Source organism: Motacilla alba, chromosome 1A (genome assembly GCF_015832195.1).
Source record: "Motacilla alba alba isolate MOTALB_02 chromosome 1A, Motacilla_alba_V1.0_pri, whole genome shotgun sequence".
In the NCBI taxonomy this organism is placed as follows: domain Eukaryota; kingdom Metazoa; phylum Chordata; class Aves; order Passeriformes; family Motacillidae; genus Motacilla; species Motacilla alba.
In genome coordinates, this window is record NC_052031.1 from 48,175,722 (window position 1) to 48,194,859 (window position 19,138).

The 19,138-nt window shown below is 49.3% G+C and overlaps 1 protein-coding gene across 1 annotated transcript; it reads left to right on the forward strand.

Annotated features, from left to right (window-relative positions):
• The first annotated feature begins 879 nt into the window (after nt 1–879).
• Nucleotides 880–9,770, forward strand: CENPM (centromere protein M). Its single transcript, XM_038155579.1, has 6 exons — nt 880–1,009; nt 1,155–1,234; nt 3,793–3,891; nt 4,937–5,016; nt 6,057–6,148; nt 6,882–9,770. The coding sequence occupies exons 1-6, from the start codon at nt 953–955 to the stop codon at nt 7,005–7,007; spliced, it is 534 nt and encodes a 177-aa protein (XP_038011507.1). The 5' UTR covers nt 880–952; the 3' UTR covers nt 7,008–9,770.
• The last annotated feature ends 9,368 nt before the right edge of the window (nt 9,771–19,138 follow it).

The following is a 19,138-nucleotide window of genomic DNA, read 5'->3' on the forward strand; positions in this document are numbered from 1 at the left end:
GTAAGGAGGCAGTGGAATTTTACTGAAGCCTTTGCCTTTTTTTTTTTTTTGCTTTTTTTTTTTTTTTTTTTTTTTTGCTTTTTTTTTGTCTTTTTTCAGTCTTGAGTAAATAAATGGGCAACAGCTTATGGAAAGGACTAGGGAGCACAGCCCCGGTAATAAGGGCGCTGCTTCTCAGAAGCTAAAGGCTGTTCATGATACCCCTGCACAGCCAAGGCAAGGCCAGTGTCCTCCCCTCAGCATCCCTCCGGTATCGTCTGTGGGTGCCTCAGGCCCAGCTGATCTCTGGGATATCTGGATGCCACAGAACAGTGCTGCTTTGCAGGGTTTTAGGGTAATTGGCTCTCCTTGGTGGCCTGTCGCACCCTGTGGCGCTCAGAGGGGCTCTATGCTGTACCCCTGCATCACTGCAGTCCACAACCTCCTCGTGAGGGAAAGCGCATGGGCTGGCACCGGTCTCTCTGGCAACCAGCGAAAAGACCCAGGACAATGGCCTGAAGCAGTGTCAGTGGAGATTCAGGTAGGATATTAGAAAGTTTCTTCACCCAGACGGTGGTCAGGCCCAGCAACAGGCTCTCCAGGGAAGTGGTCACAGCACCAAGCCTGACAGAATTCCAGAAGCGTTTGGACGACGCTGTCAGGCACATGGTGTGACCCCTGGGGCTCCTGGGGCCCGTGGTGTGACCCCTGTCCAGCGCCAGGAGCTGGACGCGACGATCCCTGGGCGTCCCTCCCAAGCCGGGACAGCCCGTGAGGCGATCGCCGTCAGCCCCGCAGCGCCCCCTGCCGTCCGCCGGTAACCGCGCCTGCCCCGCAGGCCCCGCCCCGCCCCGCAGGCCCCGCCCCGCCTCGCAGGCCCCGCCCCGCCTCGCAGGCCCCGCCGCTCGACGTCGCGCAAGGCGGAGCGCTGCCGCCGTTCGAATTCGGGCGGGTGGCGCCGTCTCCCGCGGGGATGGCGGTGCTGCGGCCCTTCGACAAGCTACCGAAGCTCAACTCCGGCGTTCTCCTGGTAGGCCCGGCGGTGGCGCCGCTCCGCGGCCCGGCCCCGCCGTCCCTTCTCCTTCCCTTTCCCCGGCGCGGCCCCGCTGTGGGCGCCCGCCCGTCCCGTGCCCTCCGCCGTGTCGGGCCTTGAGCGCGCTCTCCTCTGCCCGCAGCTCGTGGGCTCGGACGAGGCGCTACAGCAGAAGCTGGCGGAGGCGATCCTCCAGGAGAAGAACGACTTCAACATCAGCATGTGAGTGGCGGGGAGCGGGATGCGCCGCCTGCGGCCCCGGGCCCGTACGGGGCCCGCTGCCTCCTGGCCCAAGAGGTGCAAACCAGCGGCTGTGACGCGAATTCACGGAAAGCTTCCGCTTCAGATTCCCGATGCACCGACACTGGTTAAAAGCGCACGTTCCGTCCCCGTGGCAGGAGTCGGAGCTGTAGAGCGCACGGTTCAGAGCGAGAGACTTCGCTGTTGCGAACGCTAGAGAGCACCAGTGCCCAGATGTGACCGCATCTGCAGCGGGCAAACCCCTCTGTCCTCAGGGCAGGCAGTTTGGGCACGCTTGGAAACGGAAAGGGCGGCGGGGGGGAAGCATTTCCCACGTTCGTGTTCACAATGCGCATACCCTTGCCTTTGACACGTTGCACAGATGTTTAATTACTAAATTGGAAAGGTGTGAGAACAACACATTTTTTTCCCCTGCCTGGGAGACAGAAACTAAACGTCCTGGGACAAAATGGGACAGGTACAATGCTTGCAAGTACTTGTAGGAGAACAAGTGTTTCTGAAAGATGTCCATTGCTTTAAATGCTCTTTGTAGCTGTTTTCTGGTTTGTATGCACACGTGTGCTTTTCCTCCTCGAGCTATTAAGATGCACTTGGAATTTCAGCTTTAGCTGCATGACATGTCCTGTCTTAAAAGCTTGATTAACTAACTTTTTACGATAAAATGTCCTTGACAGCTCTTTTGCCAAGACCAAATGAGTTTAGTCAGCTCTTCAGAAGGTGTTTGTGTTATTTCTCTGCTGTAATCCATGGCTATGCGGCAAAAGCAACCCAAGCTAATGTTCTACTGGCTAATTAGAGCGACTGTAGTGCTCTGATTGTGGCATCTTGGATGTCTCTGCTAACTAATAGTAAATGAATTACCCCATTTTCTGTGTGAAACCTGCAGCCTCTGCTGAGCTGTGGAGTGCCCTAACTAGATGGCTGCTGGTACTACAGCTGGGTAACTGCCCGAAGGCACAGAATCGTGTGCTCGTGCTGCAGAGCAAGATACATCCCTGTGTAAATATTGCTAGGAAAGCAAAGCCAGTGGGGTTCTTTGCCCCACTGAGTTACTTTGGGATTGTACACATTACAAACAAATACAGTATCTAATCTGACAGGTCTACCTGTCAGGTACAGCTCTTGGGCAAAGAGTTACAGGGCTTGGGTTTTTTGTGTCTCTTATTGCTTGTTGGGGCGGGGGGGGAAGAAGGCTTCTGCAGTGCATATCTGGAGACAGCTGTCATCATCCTGTCATGTTGGTTTAAATACAACAGAATTCCAAACAATGCAGTGCTTTTCTGGGTTGCTTTCATCTTCCCCCCCAAGGAGATCTGATACTTTCATCAAAGAGTCTCCCTAAATTTCACCTTAAATTAATAAGCTGCCTTGTGTTTCAATTAATAAGCAGTGTATCTTTCAAGCTCACTTTGCTCATCTCTTGTGTTTGTTTCAGAATGTTTTTGTTAAATCATATCTCCCATAAATAGCAGACTAGCAAACAAAACTACAAACCATATAGGATTAATAGACAGGAATGTGTGCCATGATCTGTTGCTGCTGGAGAAAACTGTTAAGTCCTTGAGACTGAATTGCTAGAAGTAATATTCCCCAAGAAGACCAGAATCAATGTTTCTTCCTTGGCTTCCAGAGAGGAAGTGGGTTGTGAGAGTGCCTGAACTTCTGGGATGTTTGTTTGCCCAGTTTAAATGAAGGTGATCTTCCAAAAATGTGGTGCTGATAATGTTCTTCCCTGTGGAAGATCCAGTTATGTACTGCTGCAACCTTTTTTGGTAGAGTTTTTGGTTGGTTGGTATGCTTGTTTGTTTTTGGTTGTTGTTTGGCTTTTTTAGTGGGCAGAGATGCAATAATCCCCACCCTGTATTTCTTCCAGCTGCTCTCATTTGCAGTGGTAGTACCGTGTAGAAGGATGTCTGAACTAACCTAGTAGCTTCTGACATAGCAAAAGGGTTAAAAGGGAGGTAATGATATAATAGAAGCTCTTTTTGAGTTATAACTTCATCTATAAAGCTGTTCTAGTGACAAATTAGTGGTTTAAGGTTCTTCTGTACCTGGAAAGGTCACCTCTCCTGTGTGAGCATATGAGCAGGATCTCTGGAATGTGACAGAAAAGCACTGATGCATTTTAACTGAAACTTGGCAGCAAAATATTCCAGTAAAGAATTGGGGTTTGCTTTGTTAGAAAGGACTCTTTGTAACAATTAAATGAAATGACTTGCCATAGAGATCTGCATGGAGAAAATGTTTCTGTGAGTCTTGTTATGCTCTAATAAGCGTCCCATTATAACCAGCCTTGTCTAGCAATTACCATTGTGCCTGTCAGCAACTATGAGTGGGCCTAAGATATGAGAGTACCACTTAAACAATCACAGTGCCTCTTCAATGCCCACGTATTTAGTAATTAGCAGGCTTCCTGGTAACTTGCTACAGGGTGAACTACAGTGGTTGTGTGATTATGGGTGAGCGGGTACTGTCTTGCCAAGCTAGTTGGTTAAACTGGCAAATTTGTTATCTTTCAGTCACCTTGCTACATCCCTCCCCTTACCTTCAGAGAGGGATCATCTTCGACCCAGGATAGATCTGGTTGTGTTTATAATTGACATCAAGAGCAAGTACAGGTAAGAGAAGGGCAAAAAGATGAGAGAGGGGACTAATGGACTAATATTCTTTCTTGGTTTGATGGCTAAATCTGCATTTTTACTGTATTGGAATTGCTGAATAGTGGGTTTCAAACCCAAGACTTGCTGTGGTGGAAGAACTCAGTAATATATACAGTGGCTTTCTGGCCTCCAGCAGTGGATTAGGAGTGAACTGCTCTGTCCAATAACATGCCTGTTGTGCACTAAGCTGCCATAGCAGAGAAGGCAGAATTTATTTCTGGATCTGGATATGTGACAATACAAACTGAGCTTTGGAAAGATGCTGTCTAGAATTAGATGGAAGTGCTGGCGGTGCTGGGAAGTTCTAGAATATGCAGAAGTCTGATGTGCACTGGGCAGTGCTGCCCGATAACCAGCAAGTGGCTGTGGCTGTGTCCCCAGTTCACTGATACTCCTGGTCAAGTGGGGTCAGCACTATGGATATCTCAAGGCAAAAGAGAAAGGTCTGCAGGGATTGATCCCTTTTCTATCATCTTGTGCTTGCCTTTGTAGGAATGATACTTGTTTCCCCAGGCCACAAGTAAAGACTTGCTAAGGCACAGAAGTCAGCATTTTATTGCTTACTTAACTTGTGACTGATGATCCTGGGCTCTCATTTACCAAAAATGACAGGCCCAGCTGCATACTTACAGCACAGATGGTGCTGCAGAAATGTGTGGGCAAGCGCTTCCTGAAAGAGCCGAAGTGGTGCTGAAGTTTCATTGGATATTAATGAATTCAGATGCTTAGTGTCTGTAAATCATGGAGGACACTGTTCAAACTAACTCTAACTGTTGAGTCTTGAGTAGAAAGGATATGTTATGGGTTATTAAACAGCTGTGGGTATTACACAGGTCTCTGATGTCATGCTTTTAGCATAAAGCAGAACTTTGCGAGCTCACAAATCAGCAGATGTTAACATCATTGTTTTTCTAATTGTGCTTCTGAAAATTATTCCTGTTATCCTTATTCTGCACTGGTTTAACCTCCCTGTCCAACTGGATTGCCTGTACTTTTCTGACAGCTTGAAGAATGTCGAAACTTCTCTAGCTCATGTGGATGCCAGCTTCTTCCTGGGGAAAGTGTGCTTTCTTGTCACCGGGGGTACGTATGGCACCTCTTCCTCCTCTTCAAGCAGCACAGCTCTTTCTTGGTTTTCTTACAACAGGGCACTGACTTAACTTGAAACAAACTAAAGGAAACCAGTGGCTTTGTTGCAACTTTGTTTGAATTACTTCTGAACTCCTCTGCCTTTTTTATTATTTTCCTAGATAAAACACGGTTCTCTCATGCTCACTTGCTCCCTCCTTTTTGTTTTTGTCAGTCATACCTCTCTTCTCTGTCCCTAATCCCTGAATATGATTTGTATTATTGATTTTTTTTTTGTGTGTGTGTGTGGCACTCCAGAAGTCTGTTCTATCTGCTCTTGCAGATCTGTCTTAATGATAATCTTAATGAGCAGTGAAAAGCATATGATACTGTGGTAATAAAGTGAATCTAAATGGATGAGCTACAAAACTACCAGGTATAGTTGTAATACAAGACTAGTATCCCTGCTGTGTACTGTCTGGCCCTGTTGTGCCTCTAATCTTTCTGTCTCCCAGTGCTTTCCTGTGTACCCTCCCTGCTTCAGCTCTGAGGAACTAGAGGGGCCAGACTGTACTGCTCAGTGTTGGAATAGAGGTGTTGTGTCCCTGGAGTTTGGGGGTCAGGAGGCCTAATTCTGAAGTAGAGGAGTCTTAGCGTTGTCTTGTGTTATGGCTCTCTTGATGAAGTGAATTCCTTGGAGACCAGACCACTCTGTGATGCCATATGAGTCAGGAGAACTTTTAGTGAGTGAGTGGAAGCTGATGGTGTGCTGATCCCTTATGCAGAATATTAATGTTACATGAAGAGTGATGTGGTACTATTCCTGCTGTTAGTATTATGAAAGACTTCTGTGCTAATTCTGTTTCAAAACTTGTACCATTCTGTTTGCACTGCTCACTGTTGCCTTACCTTCTGTTATGCTCTCAAAATTAGCTCAATCCAATCCTCAGCTCTGGATTGTTCTGTGGGTGTGGAATTTCCTAAAACTTTTCTTCACTGATTGCTGACTATGAGGCTTGTAATGTGGGAAAACTTTTTTTTTTTTTTTTTTTTAGTTGGCAGGGTGAATGTTTGCAGCATTGAGACGAATGCTGTCTGTAAATTAGGAGAAACCTACTGCAGTCCTGTGCTATTCTGTGAGCTGGAGGTAAGGTGCTTATTTGACATCTCAAGGGATTTCTGAATTCCACTGCTCTGTGATTGTTAGAAACATTACTATATTAGCAATAAACACATGTAACAATAAATACATATGCTCCTGGCCTTCCTAAGTGTCAGAGACCAGACTCTGTCTACAAGAACAGTAGAGGTACAGGAGTCTGGCTGTCCTTGAAATGAGTCTTCTAGTAATCTGGTCCTTCCTGTGCTGCTTCAAAACCTCATGAAGCCAAGCTTAAGCTAACAAAAACCATCTCTGATATGCAAAGCCTCGGTACACTTGTTCCCTGCTGCATTTTCTCATCCTGGGAGCCCCATAGCTGCATGTGATCCCCTTGCCCATGTAAAGTTTTGTGTCAGCCAAACTTTGTGGCTTCACTGACGATTTTGCCATCTGATATGCCACTTTTTCCAATTACCTGCTTGGTTTAAAAACCTGGAGGGAGAGTTCGGCATTCAGCAACAGCACGCTTCACTTTTCTCTGTACTTATCACTGCATGCTCAGAGACTGTTTCCCTACTAGCAGGTAGAATCTGTGCCTTTGGTAAGCCCTTCAGCACTTCCAGCTGGCAACACTGTACCTTCCTTAACGTAAATGGGCTTGCTTGGAGTTTTCTGTAGCTAGCCACTTGATGCCTCCTCTGGTTCTTTCTTTTATCAAAGCTTACCGTCGCTTTTCGTCTTTTGCATTGATTAAATAATTTCTCCATTTTGTTTGCAGTTGGAAGGTATTCGAAATGCTACTGCTCAACGACTTGTGCGAATGTTAGGAATCTGTGCTGGTCACACACCGGGAGTTTCTGCCTTGTCCTTTGTCTCGCTGATGAGGAAGTCTGATGATGATTAGCTTCTCATTGTTATACTTCACACACATTCATCAGGTTTTTTTCATGTCAGGCATTCAAGCTGTTGCAGTTGGAATCACATTGGGAAGCTTTTTTTTGAGTGACTTGTCATGGCCACTAATCCAGAACTGTTCCTAGTTGCTTACCTCTCAATAAAAGTTTGATTCCTATTCCATGGATATCAGATAGGGAGGGCAGTTTGAATTGGGGATTATGATCCATTATTACATCTGAATCCCATTCATGATCAAGTTTGAGTTTTTTTCCACTCTGCCAGTGGCCAGGAGCCATACGTTTTTCTGAGGGAATATTAGAAGAACAGGCTACTGTCTCCAAAGTACCAGAGAAGAGGCAGCAGGCTCCTTTCAGTTGAAATGCAGCACCTTGGTCTAATGTGAAACCTTGCTGCCAGGTTTTGTCTGTCCACCCAGAGAAGGATGGGGAAGGAAGGCTGGCCTGCAGCTTCTAGATAGACTGCACTTGGCAGTTAATGATCCAGCTGTGTGAACATCTGCCTAGCAAAGGACTCACTATTTCCATGTCTGGTCCCTAACTGGGAAGGAAGGGACTAAAGAAGATAAATAATCTAGCACTTCAGCTTTCTTTTAGATCCTTGAAGAAAAAGACTCCACCTGTCAAGCCCAAAGACAGCCCCAGTAGTGCAGCCTCTGGGGCTGACCAGAGGTGAAACCCAGCAGCCAGAACCACAGTAGCACACAGAAAACAGGTTGTCTCAGCTGGTTTGGCATGTGCTGTGTATAATCCCTTTACTAACATGTTGTGACCAGCTGTAAGTTGTGCCTTGTGCTTACTGCCAAGTCATTAAGGTTTGAGAGTTCTAATTTAATAAAACAAGTAATCTGTAATAGTTGTATGCTCTTTATTAGCGATGTGGCTCTAAAACCTGCAGACACTTGGCCCAGTTTGCCCTCCTTGCTGGCAGCTTGAACTCCCAGTCAGTTGTTTTGCTGCACTCGTGGCTTCAGCCATGTGGTGGTGGCAAAAGCTTTTCAAATACAGCCCTTTCTGCTCTTCGAGTTGAGCCACCTGCCAGAATACAGTGCTTTTTGAAACGCTGGGATGTTTCTTACCCAGAAATGAAGCCTAGAGAGAATGTGTTAAGCTCCCCTCTGGTTTAATTTATTTAATCCCTAATAGTCTGCTTTAATGTTCCTAGGTGCAGAGCTCTAGCTGTGTGCACTGTTTCGGTTAGCTTGTTTCTGACATCTGTCTGTGAGCAGGAAAAGCAGAAAGCAGCACTGCAGGCTTAATCAGCTGTGAGTGTTGGCAGTCCTTGCAAAGACAGCTCAGCAAGGCACAAAGCCTGTATCCTTGCTCAGAGGACACACAAATCCCAGCTCCAGTTGTATTGTTGCTGATGGGGGAGGGCTAGGGTGTTTGTCAGCTGAAACAAAAGGAGCTAAACCATTCAGCTGTGTTATGATGCCCAAAAGGGCTGGACTCTGGCTAAAACCCAAAGGAGAAAGACATGTGCAAACTGTCTTTCTGTGTAAGGAGGATTGGAAGCTTAATGGGCATGCCCTACTTTCAACTAGCTTTGCCATCCTGAAGGTACTAACCAGGACTTGGCCACCAGAGAGGGGAAAATCATGCTGAGAAACAAGTTTCTGTGTTGGTTATGCTGTCTCAGCCCTGCTCTTGCTTTGAGTCCCTCAAAATAAAGGAGACCATGGCTTAGAATAGGCTGGTTTCGATTTGCTCTCGATGTGCAGGTGCAGTCTGTGGGAGGAAAGGAAGGGAAGTGGCATAAAATGAGCCACTCTTTTGTGTCCTCTGCAACACCCATAAGGCAAGGAGACTTTTCCATATCCTAGGTTGCTCTCCAGTTCACTCTAATAACAGATGGAATCAGGTTAAATCCCTTTGGCCGCAAGAGTAATTTCACTGTGCTTTTTTTAACTAGTGAAAATGAAACTTTTTTGATCCACCCAGAATGCTTTGGAGTAACCCACATGTGCTACTGTCCACTCCTGCACCTTCGAGCAGGGTTTTTTTCCACTGTTATGTTTCAGATGTGGTATTTCTTTCCTTCTACTACTTTCAAAGAAGAAAGATGCTGTTTTTACTTCCTACAGGTGGCTGAATCTCAGTTGGTACATAATAAAATCTAGTTCCTTAAGAGCAGCATCCTGCTTCACCTTGGGGCAAATATTTTTCTTACTCTTAGGAGAAAGTATTTACTAGAACTGGCAGGGCAAGCGGAGCGTATCTAAGAATATGACACTGTGTCTCAGGACCATCATGTTTTACAACCCAAAGTAGTTGGGACACATCTAAAGCTACATCTTCAACTATGTAAATACCTCTAGGAGCTGTCAGCTATTAGTTTAGACAGGCCATAACACTGCCCTTACTACCAGAGGAGACAAGGCAGCTGAGGATATCTTTCATCTGGATGGAGTAGCCAGGGCTAATGTTTGATAAAGGTCTTGTGAAAATAGTACTTGGATTTGGATCAGAGGCATGGAAGGCCTGAAGCTGAATTAAGGCTAGTTACTCAGGTTCTGTTGTGTTCAAACCTCGTGAAAGAGCCTGCCAAGCTGACTGAAATCTAAACTAACAGAAACATTTTAAAGTTACTTGCTTTCTCTTCTTCTCTCTTGCTTCAGTTCCCTATCCCTGTGGAGATTTTCAAAGAGGAATCCCCCTCTCTGTGGTGAAAGTACCTGTGAGCGTTGCTGGTTTGACTGTTTCAGTTTGTGGATGTGTTTCTGTTTTGTCAGTTATGTCAGCAAAATTAGAATAAAAGCAGTTTAATTAGTATAGAAGAGCTCATACCAGTTGCACTGGTATAAGCTTTGGTTTCATAGTGCTTTTTTTTGGGATGGAACTAAATGAGGTGCTAATATGGTCTTCTCTGCTATGGCAGGTTGACCCACAGGATTTCATTTTCAGTCCAGTCCCTTGAAGAAGATTTTGCATCCTCAGCTTGCTAGCCATACAGCTCACAGAGGTGATCTGTGAGAGATTTCAGCACAAACCAGCTTGCTTGGCATTACCTGGTGGGATTACAGCTCTCCGCTGTGCCAGGTTTTCTAAGACTAACTCTGCTGCACCAGCAGTTAAATCAGACCAACTTTTAAGCATGATAAAATACGATATGTTCAGTCTATATCAATGGGAGAGAAAGTCTGCATTTCTGTTCCTGGAACAAAGATCAGAGATAAATCCAACCCTGGGAGCTGTATCTGTCCCTTCCAAACCTTGAAACTGGCGGCAGAGTTTTAGATTCAAGGCCACCTCTGATATTTGCCTTGGGGACTGCTTAAAACTGGATGTCTTTGCTTGCCAAGGCCTGTAGTTTGAAGGGAGCGGCTGGCTTAGGTCAGCAGTGGTGCTTAGGAGCTGTGGTCAAGCTGCAAGAGCTCCTTGGTTGCTCTCATCATGACCACTGTTCACATCAGTGGTGGACAAGAAGGCACTCCTGCTCTGCTGCCTGGAGCTGACTGGCAGAGCTGTGGCAGAGGTCAGTTCCGCCCTGCTGCCAAAAGCAAAGAAGAGGCTTCCTCCTGTGGGGTTTTTAACTTGTCTTGATTTTGCAGAAGCCCTGGCTGGTTTCCAGCTGCTCTGTTTCCATTCAGCTGGCCCAGATCCCCTGGCAGTCTCCTCTGCACTCTGAGTGTTCTCCACTCCCCACCCTAAGCCGGTGTGCAGTGTTGCTGTGGGCTGCTGAACCACTGCCACTTTCCATTCAGTGACCAGCTGTCCTTCACTGGTGGGGAAAAGTGATTTATATGCAAGAGAAGGCAAGAGCTGGTACAGCCCAGAGGCAGGAGCCAAAACCACTGGATTAGTTTCATTTCTGTGGCTGATTTCTTGCATCACCCTGGGCACGCGAGTGAAAATTCACTGTGCCTCGCTTGCTCTGCTTTTACAGCAGGATCTGCCTCCACTGGGGGTGTGTAATGAGGGCAAATTGACATTACTTTGGAATCGCAAATCTGGAATTGAGTGAAAATATTCCAAAAAAATCAATTTTTTTCCTCTTTAGCAGAGTTTGACTTTTACCAAAGTTCTGTGGGGGAGGGTTTGGTGGGGCCTGCTGGCTGGGCACCTCCCGAGATCAGCTGGTTTCGTGCTGCTTACATGCCTGACTCCACTGCAGGGAGGCTGCCTGAAACTGGCTGTAATCCTTCTCATAAGGCACTGCAGCACGGTCAGGTTTTGGTGTGAACTGGAACGAAACCACCCTCTGAAATGCTGAAATTCCCCGCACAGTTCAATTATCCTTGAATTGGCCAGCGGGGAAATCAAAGTCTCTGGATCTGTTCCTCGCTGTTAAATATTAATACGGCACGGCGATACTAGGCAGGAAGGCATCCCCTCGGGTCTGCTCTGTGCAGGAGGGGTTTGTCTTGGCTGTGAAGAACCGACCTGCAAGAGAGGTCGGGCACGGGGGACTCTGGAGTGACGTGACTTGCTCAGACTCCTTGGCAGCTGAGCAGCATGGGCTCCCAGCCCGTGCCGGGCCACGTTTCCTTCGCCACAGGCTCCTTCTGCAAGAGCTGCCGCGTGCTGCCATGTCGCATCCCTCGTTCCCCTGGAGCTCCCCGTGTGCTGGGGCTCTTTGAGAGGAGCCAGGAAAGGCACGGTGCCCTGTGCCCCGCCTCTGCGAGGGGAGCCAGCGGTGTGTGAAAGAGAGCCCGTGTTTTACATACGCGCAGGCAGCCTCCTCGCCGCCGGCCCAGGTGCAGCTGCGGGCTGGCTACGACAGCCCCGTGGGCTCTGCGTGTCACGGGAAGGAGCACCGAGGTGGGGCAAGGGCAAAAACAACGAGAGAGAACACCTTCCCTTGGGAAACGTGGTCCTGGTGTGCAGGGTCTGCTCTAGCCTCTGGATCCCAGCACCCTCTGGGCACTGTGACAAGCTGTGCCGGGGCCAGCTGAAGCACCTGTGCTCAGGCATGCTGGAAAAAACTAAAAAGCCCAGCCAGCATTAAACAAGCTAAGGAGGCTTTTCCCGTTTTCTATCAGTATGTATGGAGTATTCCTTTTCTATCTTCCCATGAAAGCTCTCTGATCCTGCTATGTGCTCACCGTGCAGTGACAAGGTGACAGCGCCTGGGCCTGCCCGCGCAGGCCTTGTTGTGACTGGGCCTGCCTTGCTCCTACTGTGTGCTTGGACTGTTGGAACGCCTTGGGTGTTTGTTGAGGGCTGACCGTCCTTGAGGCACTGTCGTTGTCTGCACTGGTCAGCTCAAAGCTCTCCTGAACCTCTGTGCTGGCCACTCCTAGTTTTGACAGCAGCATTGGCATTGCCCCAATGTGAAAACTCAATTTTTTTCCCCCCACTGCTGTTTCTTTTTCTTGCTCTTCCAGAGATCACAGACGTGAAGCCAGGGCTGCATTTGCCTCAGCTCAGTAACAACCTGTGGCTCGTGTGGTGATGGAATATCTCTCTTTAAAGGCAGGTGCCAGGATCAACTAATTAATCCTCATTCCCCTGTGGGACTGAGGGGTGACTCAGTGCCTTGTGCTGTTATGCTGAACAGCAGAGGATCAAAGGCATTGGAGCTGGGGAAGCCCTGGGATAGCACAGTGTCACTCTGTGCCTGCACCAGGCACCTGTAAAGACTCAGTCTTGTGCACTTATCTCCAGGACTTTTTTTAGCCATGCAGGGGATGGAAAACTCTGCAGACAAGGCTGGAGCTGCCCTCACCTTGCTCCAGAGGCAGTGTTTTCACTACTTGAGGTTGCCTTTTCATTGCTACCCAACTTGGCCACCCTGAGCAGTTCTCCCTCCTCACCTCCCTCCAACACCCACCTGAAGTGGGTGCTTCACTGCACCCACTGTGTGTCTGTCTGGGTGAAAGGGAGGCTTAGGCACTGCTGACATTGAGCTGCGGTGGTGATGCACATTCCTCTTGGGCATTGTGACCCCCAGCATGCTGCATGCCAGGCTGTGCCAGCGTGGCTTGGCAGCCCTGAAGAAGTGCAAACAAACCCCTACACCTGGCCTTGGGCTGCCCTGGCATCCATCATGCTGCTGCGTGAGCTGCTGGCAGGGAAGGGAAGGGGAGTTGCTTGCACGCAGATGTTGTGTAATACAGACCTAGTTCAAACACAAGTTTGCAGGCTGGGAAGCGTTTGCCCAGCTAGGGGGAAGAGGGAGACCCTCTGGGACAAGGGCTGCTGCACTGCATCTTCTGCTCTGTGTTATAAAGGAGATAAAACATAAAGCGTGTGCTTTCTTCAAAACCTGGGTCTTACCCAGGTTGCATGTGGAGCATCACCTGTGAGAGTCCCCCTGAGTGTGCATGAGCTGTGGTTTGGCTGAGCTCAGCCACTGTATGGGACTAATACATAGTGATGGTGTCCTATAAATTATATAGTCGGAATGTTCACCATCTGCTCTGCACTGAAAGCTGACTGTGATTGAGATCTTCCCCACTTCCCAAAGCTTGACTCTCTTGCCAGCTTGAAATGTGTGTATCTCCTGTAAGTGGTTCTGATTGAATCAGGTAAAGAGGGAATTTTTTTAGCAGGCTGCAATGTTCCCTCCACCCAAAGTGAGAGCTGAAGCAGCGGCCAGCATCCCATTATAAGGCTATGAGTAAAACTGAGTCTGTTTTTATGTTAATTAGGTTCTAAAGGGACTGAATCTTGATTGCAGTGGTCATATCAAAGATTTAAAATAGTAATGCAAAAAGCAAAGGAAACCCCACAGTGATTCATATAAGAAGGGGAAATAAAGACAGTCATGGAGGAAGAAGGAGTTTGAGGGGGCCTGAATTTCTCTGCTGCCCAAAAGCAGGAGGGGATTTGAATCAGATTATCCTCATTAGATGTCTCTTTAAAGCATCATCAAGCCAGATGAATGGTCTGGGGGAGAGCTTGCAGGCATGGTGGCTGTGATTATCACCAGGGATTTGCAGTCCTAGTTATCTAGCTTAGAGACAAGATTATTAGGGGGTATAAAGCTGTTCCTGCCCTCAGCCTCTAATGTGCATTTTTAGGCTGGGTGATGGGAAATGCTGCGTTGCTGCACAGCCCCTCGGAAGCCTGCCTGCATCCTCTGGTGGTCTAGCCCTTTGCAGGGCTGGCCAGGACAACTTCCAGGGGGATGGACAGCCAGCCTTCCCTGGGCACTGTGGCAAAGGGCAACACCTCCCATACAGGTGTTTACAGTGTGATAGGAAGTGGGGAGGGGATCTTGGGAGGGGGAATTTTATCCGCCTGCCTTGGTAGAACCGTTCACTCCCCTCAGCATCTCCCTTCTTGTGACAGCCTGTGCCAAAGCAACTCATCCTTCCTCCAGCTAGAGCCTTTGAAGCCCCGAAGGCTCAGAAGCTGGTGTGGCTGTTACAGAGGGAATGCCTGCAAGCTGTGAGGAGGGCTCTCCCCTTGAAAGGGAATCAATGGAGATTGCCCACAGGTTCCTTGGAGTTCATCCTCAGGGGTGGTGAATACGGCACAGGGCTGCTGGCAGTCACTCTCCACCTCCTCAGCCCTGCAGCTGCAGCGGCTTTTCATCCTCCCCTTTATCTCCTTCCCTGCTCTGTGTGTTGCACTCCTGTTTCTTCTCTGGACTTTGGCAGGATGGCCAAGGCATTGTGCCCAGATGCCAGCCAGGAGAGGAGGTGCACAGGCCAAATCCGCCTGTCAGTTCTCTTGTAACACTGCATCCTTAATACACTCATGGAAATTCATAGCATTACTCTGCACTCAAGCCTGTACAAGTAAAATCACTCTGGCCTTTTTACATCAGGCTCAATCTAAACGTCTGTGGGAAGCTGGAGGATATTGTAGAGGTACTGGGGCAAGCGTGGCTTTGATTTCTGGCTCTAGAGTCATCTGCTGGAGGTTCATGCCTTGAGAGTGCAGTGGTGGGACTTCCCACTGTGAGTACTGGGGAGATTTCTGCCCTAGCATAAAGGATGTCTGAGCTGGCTGAACCCATCTGTGGTTTTTCCTGTGAAAAATCTGAGGTTTTTCCTATGGCAGCACATCACCCTCAGCCACTGGTTTTGGTGCTGGAGGTGCTGCCTGGCCCTGTCATGGCACGTGAACACTCCCTATGAACAGCCATAGGCAAAACTTGGGGGGCACTTGCCCCCCCCCCCCCCGTTCCCAGTTGCCCAAGGGAGACAGAACAAGAAGCCACTTCTCCTCAGGATGTGGCAGCATCCCTGCTGCAAGGCAGAGTGGGCAGAGAGTTTGAGTACTGTTTGTTCACATTCAGGCAGAAGAGTCAGGCTCAGCTAACGCTGTGTTGCTCATGATGGCGGGGGGTGGGGGGGGGGGGGGGCTTTCAAGAGCCAGGGCAGTGCCAGGGACCCAAACCTCGCTGAGCCCCCCCACACTCTGCAGAGCAGCAAAAACAGCCACCACACCGGCTGGAAACACCCCTCACTCCTCCCCACCTGGGGAGATCGAGGGCTCAGCCCCTCCAGGGCTAGATCAGACAAGGGAGGTTTTTCCCATGTCCTCTGTGCTGCTGTGTCCCTCTTGGGCTCTGTGGATCAGGGAGGGGGAATGGGCAGTGGAAGTCTGAGCTCAAGAAGAGTTGATGCACCCTTCTGTAACCCCAGAGGGTTCTTCAACAGGCAGCCCACTGAGAAGCCTAATTTGGGTGTTCAGCATTATCAAGGTCCCTTTGCAGAGGGAGGCAAGGACACCTGCCCTTTTTTCTTCAGCCTTGCAGACAAGCAGAGCTCCAGGGACATATAAACAAGGAGCAGGGAGACAAATTCCATTCAACAGGGTGGGGCACTGCCCCACACCAAACACCCCATGCAGGTGACTGAGCCGTGTCACAAACCCCCTTGGTAGGAAGCAGAGCACCTATGGAGGAATCTGGGATTTAGAGTGACTGTGAATATCTTGAAACCTTTGGTTTTCCATATTATTCCTAAAATCTTCCCAGATTTTGTTGTTAAGTCCAGCTGGCTTCTAGGAAGGATCCCAGTGGATCCCGAGGAGAAGGTTTATGCTGGAGCTGTGAGAAATCTGCTCCTAATAGCCATAGTGGTACTTTTTGGGCAGGGATGTTTCCCACCAGCCAGCAAAGGAGTATTGGGAAGGGGTGCTGGGATGAGGTGCTGAATGGGCTTTGGGGGTTGGCTCCAGCTGGATCATCTGAATGCAGGGCAGCTGTCAGGCTGTGCCGAGATATTCCCGGGGCGCTGGGTGCATCCTGTCAGAGCTTTGTCCTGAGGTAACTGGGTCTGCTCAGTAAACACCTCACAGCTTCTCTGATCGACAAGCCTTTGGGTTTCCGGTGTGCACGAGCACAAGGTGAACTTTCGGGGGATATTTTCTGCTACACGCGGTTTTGCAAGTGCGTGCGTGAGTCACTTCACCTCCCCCTGACACCAGAGGAATCGCTCACACGAGTCCAGTCACTCATGTGTGCACGAGCCCTCGCAGGCCGCTGGCAACCCTCCATGCTCCTGGAGCACCAGCACTGCCCTGTCCCCCACAGGGATCCCAGGGATCTCAGCTGACCTCAGCCAAAGCCAGCCCTCCAGGTGTGGGATGGGAGCAAATGGCACTGGAAATCAAACTGTCTGACTCTGAGATGAAGACATAATTCTTGAATTGCTCATTTGATATCTTTTCTGGTTTATTTGTTTAATAAAAGGACTTAGCCAGAGACCCAGGCTCCTGGGGTTTTCATTTCTCTGCAGAGGAGATAAGAAAAGCGCATTTCCCTATCCAGTGAGTCATTTTTTCTGCTCTTTAATTATGCATTTGTGCGATTATCAAGCGTATTCAGCTCTGAGATGCAAACAGCTCAAACTACTCGCCAAGCTTTAACTTTTGCTATTCCAAAAATGATTGACTACAGTTATGAAGGGTAGGGGAGGCAAAGATGGGGGAGACCAAAAGGGGGACAACTGATGCCCAGAACCTGGGCCGTGCTGATGAGCGGGCGCACATGTGAGTGCTGCTGGGGTAGTGAGCACTGGTTTTCTCCTTGAGTAAGCACTGTCATGTGTAATTTCAAACATATCTTCTTGGCCTAGGAGGAGGACAAGCTGGCACGAGGGCAGGGAAGACCTGTAGAGCTTGATAAAGAGGGATGAGAAAATGGGGGGGAGGGAATAGGGTAATGTCAGTGGCAGCAATGAGGCTGCAACCTCCTTCCATGTAACAGGACCTGAGAGCACTTCATTCACAGGAGGGCATGACAGCTGCCATCCCTGGGCTCCAAGTTTTCCTCAAGTTTTCTTTCCATGTACTGAAATGGGATCTGTCAGCTCCTGAGCTTTAATGTAAATCTTGCCCTCCATGTTGAAAGCGCTGTGTAGGTTACTTGGTTTGGGCTTTCCCTAGCGCGCAGGTTTGACTGGGCTCACAGAGTTAATCTGTAAGTGTGGTACAGCAGATGCTGGGAACCACTTCTCACCCTGCACTTTAAGCCAAGCAGGGAGGAGAGACAGGGGGAAGAGGGGCATGGTGACAGTCCTGTGGCGGGACCCACAGAAATAGAGGCTGGGGGTCCCTGAGAGATGATTGACATGGGGGAAGTACAGTGGGGGCATTTGAGAGGTGAGGAAAACCGGAATGATGGAGAAGCATACCTCTTTGGGAAAAGGAGACTAGCAGGTGGAATACCCTGGGGCAAGAGGAACAGCAAAGTCTTTGGAGCAGGGAGGTGGTTTGGGGATTGGTATCCTGACAGAGCACCAGATGTTTTGTGGGGATCCTCTGCCTACATGCATGTCCTCAGCCTCACCAGCCCACAAGGCAAAGTATTTTCTTGGCCATAGACTCTACACTTGCACTTCTGACAGCTGCCTACAAGGGACAGTGAAGATTCCAGGTGCCCTCTCCTTGCCAGGTCTCTCCACTGTGGAGCTCAGATGTGGACTGGAGTGAGCCTTGGCTTTTATTTTTCCCCCTGCTGTGCGTCATGGCTCTGCACCACAGCTTTCCATCCCTTCCCACTGCTGGACACTTGACTCTCCAACTCCCATGCCTGCACCCCAGCCCTGGTCCTCCCCTGGGGTGTGCAAGAGGCAGAGGGGCAGCTGAAGTGGGATATGCAGAGATGTGCTGCTGTTTGACCCAGCTCCCCCAGCAGGTACGAGCAGGGTGAGCGCAGCCCGCTCACGGCAGGCATCGAGGCAGAGGCTGCTGAGTTCTCTGTGCCGTTTGTGGCTCAGGGCTGTGCCAAGAGAGGGAAGTGTTTGGCATGCCCCCACTCGACTGGGGAGTTTAATTTTGACTCAGATGGAGTGGGAATAACTGAGCCACAGGCACAAGAATGGCCAGCCTCTCACAGCTCCTCTGTGCAGCCCACAGCCCTCTGGCAGCCATTCCTGCTGGCATGGCACAGGGGTGAGGGAGCAAGTGCCTGGGCACACTGGCTGGAAGGGGAAGTGAAATCATGGCAGGTTTGGAACTGGGGGGCAGTGACCAGGTATTTTTTTTTGGACTTTGGCTTGCCTGGAGCCCTGCACGCCCTCAGCACAGGCTGAGACTGTGTTGGGGCTGCTTTGATATTGCTATGATGCAAACTATCCCCTGGAAATGCTGCTGGCAGGGAGGGAGATGTGCTGTAGGGCAGCTCCTCCCCTGCAGGGCATGGAGTACCAAAGAACTGCACTTGGGCTGAGATCTAGCATGGGGAGCTGGTGACTGCATCCTACTCAGAACTTCAGGAGGTGGGATGTGGACCCTGTGGGCTCAGCTTGTCCAACAGTCACTGGTGAGGGGCAAGGACATTCAGGGACCAAGTACTCAGGCCTGTCTCAGAGGACCTCAGCTGCCAAGTGGGGGCACCTGGTACTCCATCACATGTAGCCAGAGCATTCTTTGGATTTTTTTCTCCTCCCCTCCCAGCCTTTATCCAGGACAGTGGGCAGTAGAGGCCTTACTAGAAGGAGTCCAGATGCTGTAGCTGCTGGAAGGACATGACTCCAGCAGTAAAGCCCTATTAGGGATCTCCTGGGTAGGGCAGGTCACTAGTGTTGCTTCCCTCAGCTGAGAGCCAGCCAACAACTCTGGCTGGCTCCTTTCTTTCCTATGGAGTTAAGAAAAAGAGTATGTGACTTTTGTTGAATAGGAATGGAAGAGATCTATCTACAGCCCTGAAATCCATCTCTTCAGGTCTCAAGCATCAGGCTTTGATGTGTGGGTATTGGTGGCAGAACAGTTCACCTGC